Raw genomic sequence first — 12,587 nt, 5'->3', positions numbered from 1 at the left:
ATTAGTTATTTGTTTGCATGTCAAGACCCCGAGCCCTCCCCATTTGTAGAATAATGAAACACGCAGACACCAGTATTTTAGGTTAATGGGATAATTAAGGCCACAACTTTATTGGTTACAGAATGTGAGTTGGCTTAGCCATTGGATTTGAACTGACTATATCTGACTCCTGCCCGCCATGCAAGTAGTCTAGTAAGGGTCAACCACCAGTAGGGGGAGCCCTGTTGATGTACATCAACTGAGAGCTCCCCCAGGGTCCCTGATGGGGTCATGGCATGGCCCTAGCCCATACCCGGGCTTCGGACAAGATCCACACCCCAGGATCCCTTTAACGGAATACCCTTAAAGAGGAGGGGCAGGTGAAGACCACAACCTCCCCTCCCATAAACCAGGTTTTACCAATGCCTAACTGCCAAACCTTACAAAGTTGTGACGATTGCTACGAGGCAGGCGAAAACCACATGGCTGGTGCCCATTTGCCAAGTGGGAAAATTCCTACCTGGCCCCCTCAACAGGTGACCAACCGTGGTCCATAGCAAGGCCAAGATGGTGAATGCATGAAAATAGGGCGGGAAGGCGGGAGAGCCAATGAAAGAGAAGGTAAGGAGAGGGAGCCCGCCGGCCGTGCGGCAGCTTAAATAAGGCAAGCCACGCCCCCTAGTCGACCGGATTGGTCGTCCGGGGGTGTGATACTGCCGGGACTCCCTATGACATAGGTGGCATTGCCACGCCCCCCGCTGTACACGGGGAGAGCGCGTGGTCTGTCTGCAACACCGCCCCCCATGGAGGGAGAGCGACTTTATGGGAATACTTTGTAAAATTGGTAAAGGTAAAGGTAAAGGGACGCCTGACCATTAGGTCCAGTCGTGGCTGACTCTGGGGTTGCGGCGCTCATCTCGCTTTATTGGCCGAGGGAGCCGGCGTACAGCTTCCAGGTCATGTGGCCAGCATGACTAAGCCGCTTCTGGCGAACCACAGCAGCGCACGGAAACGCCATTTACCTTCCCGCCGGAGCGGTACCTATTTATCTACTTGCACTTCATGCTTTCAAACTGCTAGGTTGGCAGGAGCAGGGACCGAGCAACGGGAGATCACCCCGTTGTGGGGATTCAAACCGCCGACCTTCTGATCGGCAAGTCTTAGGCTCTGTGGTTTAACCCACAGCGCCACCCGCGTCCCTTCTGAAAATTGGTAAATAAATGTAAATACAACTGAAAGGAGAACAAATGCATCAACTAGCAGATTTAATTCAAGTGTAATAATAATATAATAACTTATTATTTCTATCCCGCCCATCTGGCTTGGTTTCCCCAGCCACTCTGGGCAGCTTCCAACAAAACACTAAAATACAGTAACCTATTAAACATTAAAAACTTCCCTAAACAGGGCTGCCTTCTGATGTCTTCTAAAAGTTTGGTAGTTATTTTTCTCTTTGACATCTGGTGGGAGGGCGTTCCACAGGGCGGGTGCCACTACCGAGAAGGCCCTCTGCCTGGTTCCCTGTAACATGGCTTCTCGCAGCAAGGGAACCGCCAGAACGCCCTCGGTGCTGGACCTCAGTGTCCGGGCAGAACGATGTAGATAATGTAGATAAAGGCATGGCTGCATAAAGTATATGTGCCCTTAATGCATAAATGGTTTACTATTCTTTGTGGTGGGTGCCTAGCTGGATGCACTGCAGTCTGGACAATCCAGGTTCTGTAACCTCTGAAAGTCAGCATTTACTATTATACCTAACTCCAGAGACAAAGGTCAATGGAGCAGCTATCAAACACATGCGTTAGAACTTCACTGTTTTCTTTTGGATTCCTTGAGGTATTGCTGTGCCCAAAAGCAATCAACACGCTCATTTGGAATTATGAAATATGAACAGCTATTTGGAAATGTAGTCATCTTGGTAGTGTCCAAAAGAAGAAGTAATCAGAATATTATATTTGGCTTATAGATTGAAAGACGAGGAAAACATAATGGATGGGTAAATCCTCACTGCTGTTCAAATATGAATGAGTGAACATTACACTGACATTACAGTAATTCATCATTCTTTAAGTATTAGAGCAAGATATTGGAAATATTATTAAAAATAACAATCTCATGGACCTTCTACCGTTAAGTGGCAACATACCAAAATACATTCATATCAGGGAATTGTGCAATTGAGACAAGAAGTGATCATGCCATTCTTTCAAGATTTTCAGAATAGACCTTTTAAAGTAATCAATTAAAACTTGAAGGAAGTTATGCCAACTGACAGAATTTGAGGACATCTCTTTAAAATGGTTTGATGAAAATCAAACTTTTTTAAGAACTGGGAAGCTGATCAGCCATTCAACAACTGCTAGGGGAATTTAAAAGATTTTTTTAAAAAAGTGAGATAGTGTTGATGGCAATGAGATTTTATTGGTGACTCACTTGGGCCTAAATACATTTTTAATATTAAAAACCAAGCACACCAGAAGAGTGACATGCATACCTCATAAACTAATTATTCCCATGAAGCTCTTTCTCCTAGCTTACAGTATTTTAATTTTTTATTGGAATCTGAATAGAGTGTATGTGTGTATATTAAGCAGGCTGTGTGACCATGTTTTTTTTTTTTGGCATGGTAGGTGAGGGGTCATTTAAAGACCTCTTGCAGATTTCCGCAACAGAATCACTGTTTTGGTTAACAATCTTGCTCTAGTTGGTTTACATTATAAATGCATTCACAGAAGTTCATAGTTGGATGGTGAACAATTCTCTTGTAAAATGATGCCTAATTTGCCCCTTGTTCAGTTATACAATTGACTAACAGTAGCAAAGGAGTTTACAGCGGTTCTGAACCCCCCCCCCACTGCCTGAGCCCTTGAGGCAAGGGCTTTCATTAAATAACTCATCACAACTCCATAAATCAACCCGAATCTCATAACTCCTCAGCAACCTTATTTTGTTCTTAGGAGACAATGGAGGAGTGCACCTTTGGCGGTGAAGTCAAACTATTGGAAGGTTGCAGTGCCTGCTGCGGTTGTAGAGACTGATACAGGAGAGAATGTTTTGTTGCAGCTGGGGCAGGTGAAGGCGACCAGTTGCGCTGCTGCAGATGCACCATGGCTTTTCTTCGCTTTGTGCTCCTCCCAGCGGTCATTCCTCTCTGGTCACTGCTGTGGACACACGGCCTGTCTGTCTGTCTCCAGGCTCTGTGATCATCTGCAAGATATTCCTACATGGCGGGGTTAATGTTGCCAGACTTCATGACATGTTTGCAGACAACTTTGTAATGCAGAAACTGGCCTGGTACCTGACGCCAGCTTCCTGTAGAGCACATTCTTGGGGATCTCGCCGTCTTCCATTCTGTGGATACAACCAAGCCAGAGTAGATGTCGCTGAAACGGAAGTGTGAACATGCTTTTGTTGTTTAGTTGTTTAGTCGCGTCCAACTCTTCGTGACCCCATGGACCAGAGCATACCAGGCACTCCTGTCTTCCACTGCCTCCCGCAGTTCGGTCAAACTCATGCTGGTAGCTTCGAGAACACTGTCCAACCATCTCATCCTCTGTCGTCCCCTTCTCCTTGTGTCCTCCATCTTTCCCAACATCAGGGTCTTTTCCAGGGAGTCTTCTCTTCTCATGAGGTGGCCAAAGTATTGGAGCCTCAGCTTCAGGATCTGTCCTTCCAGTGAGCACTCAGGGCTGATTTCCTTCAGAATGGATAGGTTTGATCTTCTTACAGTCCATGAGACTCTCAAGAGTCTCCTCCAGCACCATTATTCAAAAGCATCAATTCTTCGGCGATCAGCCTTCTTTATGGTCCAGCTCTCACTTCCATACATCACTACTGGGAAAACCATAGCTTTAACTATACGGACCTTTGTTGGCAAGGTGATGTCTCTGTTTTTTAAGATGCTGTCTAGGTTTGTCATTGCTTTTCTCCCAAGAAGCAGGCGTATTTTAATTTCGTGGCTGCTGTCACCATCTGCAGTGATTATGGAGCCCAAGAAAGTAAAATCTCTCACTGCCTCCATTTCTTCCCCTTCCAGGAGGTGATGGGACCAGTAGCCATGATCTTCATTTTTTTGATGTTGAGCTTCAGACAATATGAACATGCTTTTGTTAGGATATAGTTCCCTGCCACCTTAAAAGGAACAGGCATGACTGTTGTGTGTCACATGCCTGTTTACTTCCAGCACAGGCTTGCTGGGAACTTCTGTTGGTATATTGCTTTTGCTATTGCTGTTTTGCTGGACACGAAGGGAAGCAGACATGTTTTCCTTTGTTCCTGAACTCTGCTAAATAAATGCTGTAAATCATGCTTACACATGTCTCTGCCCGCCACTTCACTGTTGTGAAGATTTATTCACTCTGCTGATAAGAGCGTGCTCAAGTCCTCTGAAGACTTCTGAGGCTCAAGTTGCTAATTTGTGCTGTACCAGAGTTCGCCCGGCTACCGGCTGGAGCCAGCCGGGGACCTGCCAAATGCCCCCGTCTCCCTGGCAGTGTCCCAACAGCTAGGAATGTGGGACTGGGAGAACACATCTTTGTTTGAAACTCTGTCCTGCCATGTGATAGGCTTGTGGAAGATGTGGAAGCATCGTTCCTGATGGTTGTAAGTTGCCCATAGCTCACTTCCATAAAGCAGCATTCTCAACAAGCAAGCCTGGTGTACCTTCTTCATCTTGGTATTGGATATTAGCATCACGTTATCCTACACCCTTTTGGAGAAAGTTGCCTTGCCAGTACGCTTGTCCAACACGGCGTCAATGGACAAGTCGCCAGTTATGGTGGAACCCAGACAGACAAAATCGTCTATCACCTCAACCCTATCTACAACCTAGCTAAGCCACAGTTTGTGGATTCTATCTATCATTTATTTATATATATATACATACATTTCACTAATTTTATACATTTCACTAATTTTACAACCATTTTGACATTTCAAAACTTGACTTCCTTCCCCCTCTTTCTGTGGTTCCTTAAATTTGTTTTTAATATCTTCTGCATGTCCAAGTTAACTTAATTTGCTCATTTACTCATCTTCTTTAAACATATACTCAGGTTATTACAATAATCCTGCCAATGTTTTCATCTGTTTATCTGTAAATATTCAACAAACCATTTCCATTCTTTTATATATATATATAAATTGTTATCTTGATTTCTTACTCTTCCAGTAAGTTTTGCTATTTCTGCATATTCCACAAGTTTTTGTATCCATTCTTCCTTTGCTGGGACTTTGCTTCTTTCCATTTTGGGCCAAGTAACATTCTTGCTGCAATACTTCGTGGATTCAAGTCAGGTTTCGTTCCCATTCATGCTGTGCTAGAATGCACAATCCCTGGTGGTTGGATACACCAGTTTTTCTCCAGCATGGTGTTGTCAGTTTGGTTCATACAGGCCGTATACAGACTCCTGTTTACTCTGCAGCCAATGCATTTCTGCTGCTGCTGTTTTGGGAATTAGTGTACATAGTTAGTCACGAACCATGCCTATCCTGTTATGAAGTGCTGTATTTTGAGAGTTTCCCCCCAAACCAGCTTCGATCCGAATTCAGGCAAAGAATGACCTCCCTGGCAATGCGTCCACAGCCTCAGTTATAAGGTCCAGGAGGCTCTATAGCACTGTGATTTGCAAAAAGGGGGAAATTCACCGGTTGTGGCTTATCCTGAGTGTGATAGAGAAAGCCCTGCTGAAATTCTCCTCCTTACAGTATGAACCTTGTAGACCGAACCAAGAGTGCTCGCTCCCAATAAAATGCTGTTGGGAAGTATGAACATAGGACTTGGAACCTCCAGTTAACCTTCATAAGAGCACGTTGTGAACAAGTCATCTTATTCCCCCTTTGTGGGGTTGGGAAACTCAAAATTACAGACGTGAACTTTAAAAGGCCTCTCTTTGGGGGAGATCAGCAAACCTGGGTCCTGTAAGATAAGCCAGACATTTATTGTTTCACTGAATTTATTTGATTAAGTGACTGCAGACACAGGTACTAAGCAGGAATTGTGACTTCTGTAGCATCTTCTTTTTATGTTTAAAGAAGTGTCTTGTTGCCAGGGCCTTGGGGAGAGGGACAAGGAGACGGTGGAAGCAAAAACGGAACTCAAATATCTAAATTAAAAGCAGAAATTTGTACTGGACCACCAGCTTGGCTATCAAAGCAAATTTTTGTTTAAATTAGTGATTGGGAATTTTGCCCTAAATTGTTATAAACTTGGCTCCTAGGCACCCGCATATTTTTCCTCCAGCTCTCTCCCAAAGAATTTGGCCGTTTAATTTATCAAGGGGCTTATTAATGGAGGTTATTGTGTGCTTGCAATTCCATAGACTCCTCTGAGGATGTTCGGTGCCCCCCTCCCAGGAAAAGATTCAACAAAAGCGGCTAGAAGAAGCTTTAATTAAATGTCTGGTTTCAATGGGATTACTGCCTGATTAATCCAGCCTCTGTCTGCCTGTCAATCATGCCTGTCATTATAATTGTCAATTATATAGCCGCTAACTATGTGAAAACTCAATCTGGCTGTTCTTTATTTAAATGTGTCATTTTGGCTTTATTTATTTATTTTACATGCGTCTCAAAGAAGCATACCTTCCAGCTCCCCGAGTTTGCCACTGCAACCTGTTTGCCAGGGAGAAGTAGACTTGATTCAGATCCATATTCCTTCACTGGAATGTGTGCTGCTGACTGACTTTACTCAGCAGTAGACAGTCCCACTAAGTTTTAACGGGTTTTGCTCCCAAGAAAATGTGCACAAAACCACGCCCTTTCATTAGCCCTTCTTAAAAATTGCAAGTCCTCTGTCACTGTCTGATACTATTCAGCACAGCCAATGACTGGCTATGAAGGATGCTTGGTACAGTTCCTTCTTCACTGTCATGCAGAAAAGTTCCAAACGTTGCTGTTTGCCATAGCCTGCCTGTGATCCTGTGCCTTACCTTGCCTGGTTTCCTGCCTCGTGTCCTGCCTTGGCCCTGTCAGACTGACTCCTTGCGGAACCCTTGGATTCGGGACCGGACCTGGACTGCGTTGCTCGGGTTACTCCCGGGCCCAGCACAGGTGTAAAGCACTGAGCCTCTTGGGCTTGCCGATCAGAAGGTCGGCAGTTCGAATCCCCGTGACGGGGTGAGCTCCCGTTACTCGGTCCCTGCTCCTGCCAACCTACCAGTTCAAAAGCACGTCAAAGTGCAAGTAGATAAATAGGTACCGCTCCAAAGGAAGGTAAAAGGCGTTTCCATGCACTACTCTGGTTTTGTCAGAAGCGGATTAGTCATGCTGGCCACATGACCTGGAAAAACTGTGGACAAATGTTGGCTCCCTCGGCCAGTAAAGCGAGATGAGCGCCGTAACCCCAGAGTTGTTTGCGACTGGACTTAACTACCTTTACCTTTTTAAGGTCCCTTTGGCCCCCAAAATAATATATTTGAGCCCCCCCCCAGTTGATGAGCATTGCCATTCAGAGAGGATGCATGTGCCTTGTCTTGTGATTATGTGGGGTGGGGCTTACCTGCCCTCCCAAATATTTTATTCAAGCTGGTACCCCTGGCAGTGAGGCCGAGAGGGGAGTCTTGTTGTCTGAGCAGCCCATGACCTCCATACACACTGCCCAGGCTTGCGCCCCGGAGAGGTCACTTCGCGGTTTGACTTCACCCCCGAGGCGCACTCCATTGTCTGTCGAGACAGACGGCTGCCAACAATTCCAAACTCCATAACAAAAGAAGCCCCCTCCTCCGAAGAGTTTCCTTTCAAGGAGGGAAGGGAGACATGATTGGAAACATCTTTCTGGGCGCAACGCTGTTCCTGATGCAATACCGCTGCGAAAGCCGAAAGGCTGGCCAGGAAAGGGGGGGGGGTGCAGCGCGCTGCTGTGTCTTTAAACAGCCACGACCCTGGCTTGGTCTCTCTCAGGCTCGGGCGGTGATTGACACGGAGAGGAGGCGCCTGCTTGTAACAAAAGTCGGCGGCGTCGGAGCGCGCGAGTGCGCGCGTGTTTGGAGAAGCAATCTAGTTAACAAGTGGCCGCGATTCACCGCCAGGGGGAAGAGGAGGAGGAGAGAAAAGACAAGAGCCGAGCCTGGAAAAAAAGAGGCTGGATCGCTTGCAAAGGGCTCTGCCACTCCCCGGCCAGCTCTGCAGGAAGGAGCGCGTCTCGGTCTCTCTTCTTGCTTTGGACTTGACAATCTCACCTTCCCTGCGCTCTGATCGACTGGTGGATTACATCTGAAGCTACTGCCCCTTACTACCTCGGTGTCCCCTCCTCTTTCCTTGGGGAGGCTCAGCTTTTTTTTTAACCCCCTTCTCTCTCTTTTTGGAGGAGTCTAAGTTTGTTGCAATCGTCGCAAAAGGCTGAAGGGCGGCGGAGGGGAGAAACCAACTGGAGAGGAAAGGCTAGAGAAAGTCCCCTGCGCTCCGCCGCGCCTCTTCTCTCCTTTTAAAAACAACCAGCGCCGCATCTTCTCTTTGTCTCCTTCCTCCCCAGCCCAAACATTTATCTGTGGTTCGACATGGTGGGTGTAGCGGGGAGGAGGAGGACGAGGACGAGAGTATGAAGGCGGCAGGATGGGAGCGAACAATGGCAAGCAGTACGGCAGTGATGGTAAGTTCGCTTTGGCCAGGGCGGGCGCAACGGCGCGGCGCGTCCGGAGGTGCCTTGGAGAGGGGGCTGCAGGCGCGCGCGCAGGGCGGGCGGGCACTGCTCTGCCAGCCTCTCCGGAGCGTCCGGAGAATTTGCAGACGTTCCCCGAGCGGCAGGAGTCTGCCCTCCTCTCCCCGCTGCCTCCCCACCGCAGCGAAGGCACTGCAAAGTTGCAACCCCTTTTCCGGGAAAATCTGGATGTCAGTTTGGGGAAAAGCTCAAGGCAGGCTTGGTAATTCCTTCCTTGGCTTTCTCTCCCCGCACCCACAACCCAATCCTCCTGCACCTTTACGTAGAAGCTAGTCCCACGGAGTTCAGTTAGTCCCAACTCCTAGGGGCCGAGGTGCTTTGCCCCTCCCCAATAAAATATTTGAGGGGGTTGTCCCCCCAAAGTTGATGGGCATTGCCATTCAAATGATGTGCATGTGCCGCATCATGTGATCGATTATGCGAGGCGGGGCTTACCGGCCCCCCAATATTTTATTCAAGTTGGCACCCCGGTGGACCTGACTTCACTTTATGTGTGCATAGGAGGGACTAGACTTGACTGCGGAGTGGGGGGCTTAGGATGGGAGGGGCACAGCGGATGCGTATCTGGTTTGTTGGGAAAAGCAGGGAGATGCTTATGGCTGTGTATGAGAAAGTTGTTTGGTATAGGATTCTAGAACTGTAGAGTTGGAAAGGACCCCCTAGGGGTCATCTAGTCCAACCCCCTGCAACTTAGGAATCTTTTGCCCCACGTATAGGTGGCATGCCAGTTACAGTATTTATCACGCACAGCTGAGTGATCTGCCTCCTGTAGCAGGATTGTCTTGGTGGGTTGACAAAGGGAGATTGCTAATACAGGACTTTCTGCTGAACGCAGGAAGATCGCGCCACCTTAAAAATGCACCCCAAGCCTGCATTCACACTTAAGGTCTCCAACAGCAGTAGTTCACTCTTGCAAGTAGCTTTAGCAGCAGAGCATGCCCCTTTGCTTTTGTACTAGATTTGTGGAGAGTAAAGTGAGTTGGCAGGGTGGACAGCACAGAAGTGGCACACACTGTTGTTCGAGTTTACTGCTCTTGGAGAATGTGCCCACACCCAAACTTAGCAGCTCCCCTTTCCCCCCTCCCATAATCCTTTCCTAAAATTCTTATTTAGACTAGCACAGTTATTTTAGTGCAACCAAGCCACACTTTGCATATAATTAGTTGTCGGTCCTTCCTGCCATTGTGTCTGTGTGTTTTGAGATATTCTGTCTGTAGGCTGTAACCCTTTCCCAGTCTCCTGTCTGTTTGAAATTCCTCAGTGGCATGCAAGCAGAGATTCCACCTCAGTACTGTAGCTCCTTAGGGAAGGTTGCTTCTGCTGCCTGCTAGATCAGTCAGAAGAGCCTGGAGATGTGGCAGTTCCTTTACTTTTACAATATCAGGGTTAGCAACAAGGAGGCATTTATTTCTTTGAATGTTGAGGTACGAAAATATGCTATTTGAAAAAAAAGAACCTCCATAGTACATGCTCTGGGAATGAAAAGCTGCCGTGTTCAAACACTACTGTTGTCTGGTTATTTATCCTATGTGTTTTTGCTTGTGAGTGAATTCAGTGGGTTCAGTCAAATGTCTTTCCACATAAGCAGGCAGAAGTGTGCAGCTCATGTTTCGGGCTGCCTTTGAAGGTGACCCGGAAACTGCAACTAATCCAGAATGCAGCAGCTAGACTGGTGACTGGGAGTGGCCACCAAGTCCCACAATTTATATGTCGATTTAGCCAGTTCTGTCTTTTCTGAAATGTTTGCTAACTTTCTAACTAGAGCGGTGATTCTCTGCTCTTTCCTGTATGGATGCTCTTAATTCTTTGCCAGACAAGTAATCTGAATGAGTCTAGAACAGTGGTTCCCAACTGGTGGTTCGTGGACCCCACAGGGTCTGCATAACACACCCAGGGGGTTCATGGCCATATGTGTCAACTTTCCAGGACATCCTCTTTAGGGGGACCATGCTGTCATCCCAGAGATATCAACATTTTCAAAAGTAGGGGATTCATGTCTTGGCTTTTGAACTAAGTCCACAGTGCTTAGTTAATCAGGAACCATTGGTCTAGAATGTTTTTGGTACGGGTCCCTTCAGTAGCTGTCCATGGAGGCACAGATCACTTCTGTGTCCAGGGCAGCTGTCTACCAGCTCCATCTGGTACACAGGCTGAGACCCTACCTACCCACAGACTGTCTCACCAAAGTGGTGCAGGCTCTAGTTATTTCCCGCTTGGACTACTGCAATGCGCTCTGTGTGGGGCTACCTTAGATGGTGACCTGGAAACTACAACTAATCCAGAATGCAGCAGCCAGACTGGTGACTGGGAGTAGCCACCAAGACCATATAACACCGGTCCTGAAAGACCTCCATTGGCTCCTGGTACGTTTCCGAGCACAATTCAAAGTGTTGGTGCTGACCTTTAAAACCCTAAACAGCCTCGGCCCAGTATACCTGAAGGAGTGTCTCCACCCCCATTGTTCAGCTCGGACACTGAGGTCCAGCTCCAAGGGCCTTCTGCTGGTTCCCTCACTGTGAGAAGTGAAGCTACAGGGAACCAGGCAGAGGGCCTTCTGAGGTGGACGCTTTCTCATCAGATGTCAAGGAAATAAACAACTCTCTGACTTTTAGAAGACATCTGAAGGCATCCCTGTTTAGGGAAGTTTTTAATGTTTGATGTTTTATTCTGTTTTTAATATTCTGTTGGGAGCCTCCCAGAGTGGCTGGGCAAAACCAGAAAGATGGGTGGGGTATTATTATTATTATTATTATTATTATTATTATTATTAATAATAATAATAGCAGCAGCTCTGGGTGGGATGCACCAATGTATGTGGAGGTGCTTCAAACATTCACTAGGCCTTGTGAATGTGGGGGCACAGAGATCTCAGAGGTGCAGGAATTTTCTCACCAGTATCCAAGTAGCATCCCTGCGTACTGGACTCAATATTTCCTTCTTAAATAGCAGTGGCATTAATCACTTAAAAAATGTATTTAAAGTACATAATTTGTTGTTTAGTCATTTTGTCGTTTTCTACTCTTCGTGACTCCATGGACCAGAGCACACCAGGCACTCCTGTCTTCCACTGCCTCCCACAGTTTGGTCAAACTCACGTTAGGAGCTTCAAGAACACTGTCCAACCATCTCGTCCTCTGTCGTCCACTTCTCCTTGTGCCCTCAATCTTTCCCAACATCAGGGTCTTTTCCAGGGAGTCTTCTCTTCTCATGAGGTGGCCAAAGTATTAGAGCCTCAGCTTCAGGATCTGTCCTTCCAGTGAGCACTCAGGGCTGATTTCCTTCAGAATGGAGAGGTTTGATCTTCTTGCAGTCCATGGGACTCTCAAGAGTCTCCTCCAGCACCATAATTCAAAAGCATCAATTCTTCGGTGATCAGCCTTCTTTATGGTCCAGCTCTCACTTCCATACATCACTACTGGGAAAACCATAGCTTTAACTATACGAACCTTTGTTGGCAAGGTGATGTCTCTACTTCTCAAGATGCTGTCTAGGCCTGTCATTGCCCTTCTCCCAAGAAGCAGGCGTCTTTTAATTTCGTGACTGCTGTCACCATCTGCAGTGATCATGGAGCCCAAGAAAGTAAAATCTCTCAATGCCTCCATTTCTTCCCCTTCTATTTGCCAGGAGGTGATGGGCCCAGTGGCTTAGTTTTTTTTGATGAAGTACATAATAGTTTTGTATTTGGATGGGGCTCTTAGCTTTAGCTTTTCTATCTGCAATTTGAATGTGGCCAGACAATGTGAATTTGGACCAGTCTGCCATGTGTTTTCTCCCGCTCTGTCATGAACTCTTAATGCTCATTTAATATTGGCAAGAAATTCTTCTGTTTAATATAGAGGAATTCCTAAACAAACTTATTCAGTGCAAAGAAAGCTGTACGGATACAAAAATGAGTGAAATTTCACATACCTTTGACCTGATGGACCTTGAGTTATGGAGGATAATCTGAGGA

General features: G+C 46.7%; 1 protein-coding gene across 2 annotated transcripts in view; it reads left to right on the top strand.

Moving 5' to 3' along the window:
* FBXL7 (F-box and leucine rich repeat protein 7) overlaps positions 1–12,587 on the top strand; it is a 210,583-nt gene that overhangs the window by 45,311 nt on the left and 152,685 nt on the right. The window contains exon 1 of one of the 2 annotated variants that reach the window (XM_053397132.1): positions 7,856–8,566. The exons of the other annotated variant lie outside the window; for it this stretch is intronic. Coding sequence (XP_053253107.1) covers positions 8,530–8,566 — 37 coding nt within the window. The 5' untranslated portion in view covers positions 7,856–8,529. Of the gene's footprint in view, positions 1–7,855; positions 8,567–12,587 lie in introns of those variants that run through there. 2 annotated transcript variants of the gene reach the window in all.

This window comes from Podarcis raffonei, chromosome 7 (assembly GCF_027172205.1).
Source record: "Podarcis raffonei isolate rPodRaf1 chromosome 7, rPodRaf1.pri, whole genome shotgun sequence".
In the NCBI taxonomy this organism is placed as follows: domain Eukaryota; kingdom Metazoa; phylum Chordata; class Lepidosauria; order Squamata; family Lacertidae; genus Podarcis; species Podarcis raffonei.
The sequence above is the reverse complement of the archived record's forward strand: the minus strand, read 5'-3'. Positions and strand labels throughout refer to the sequence as shown.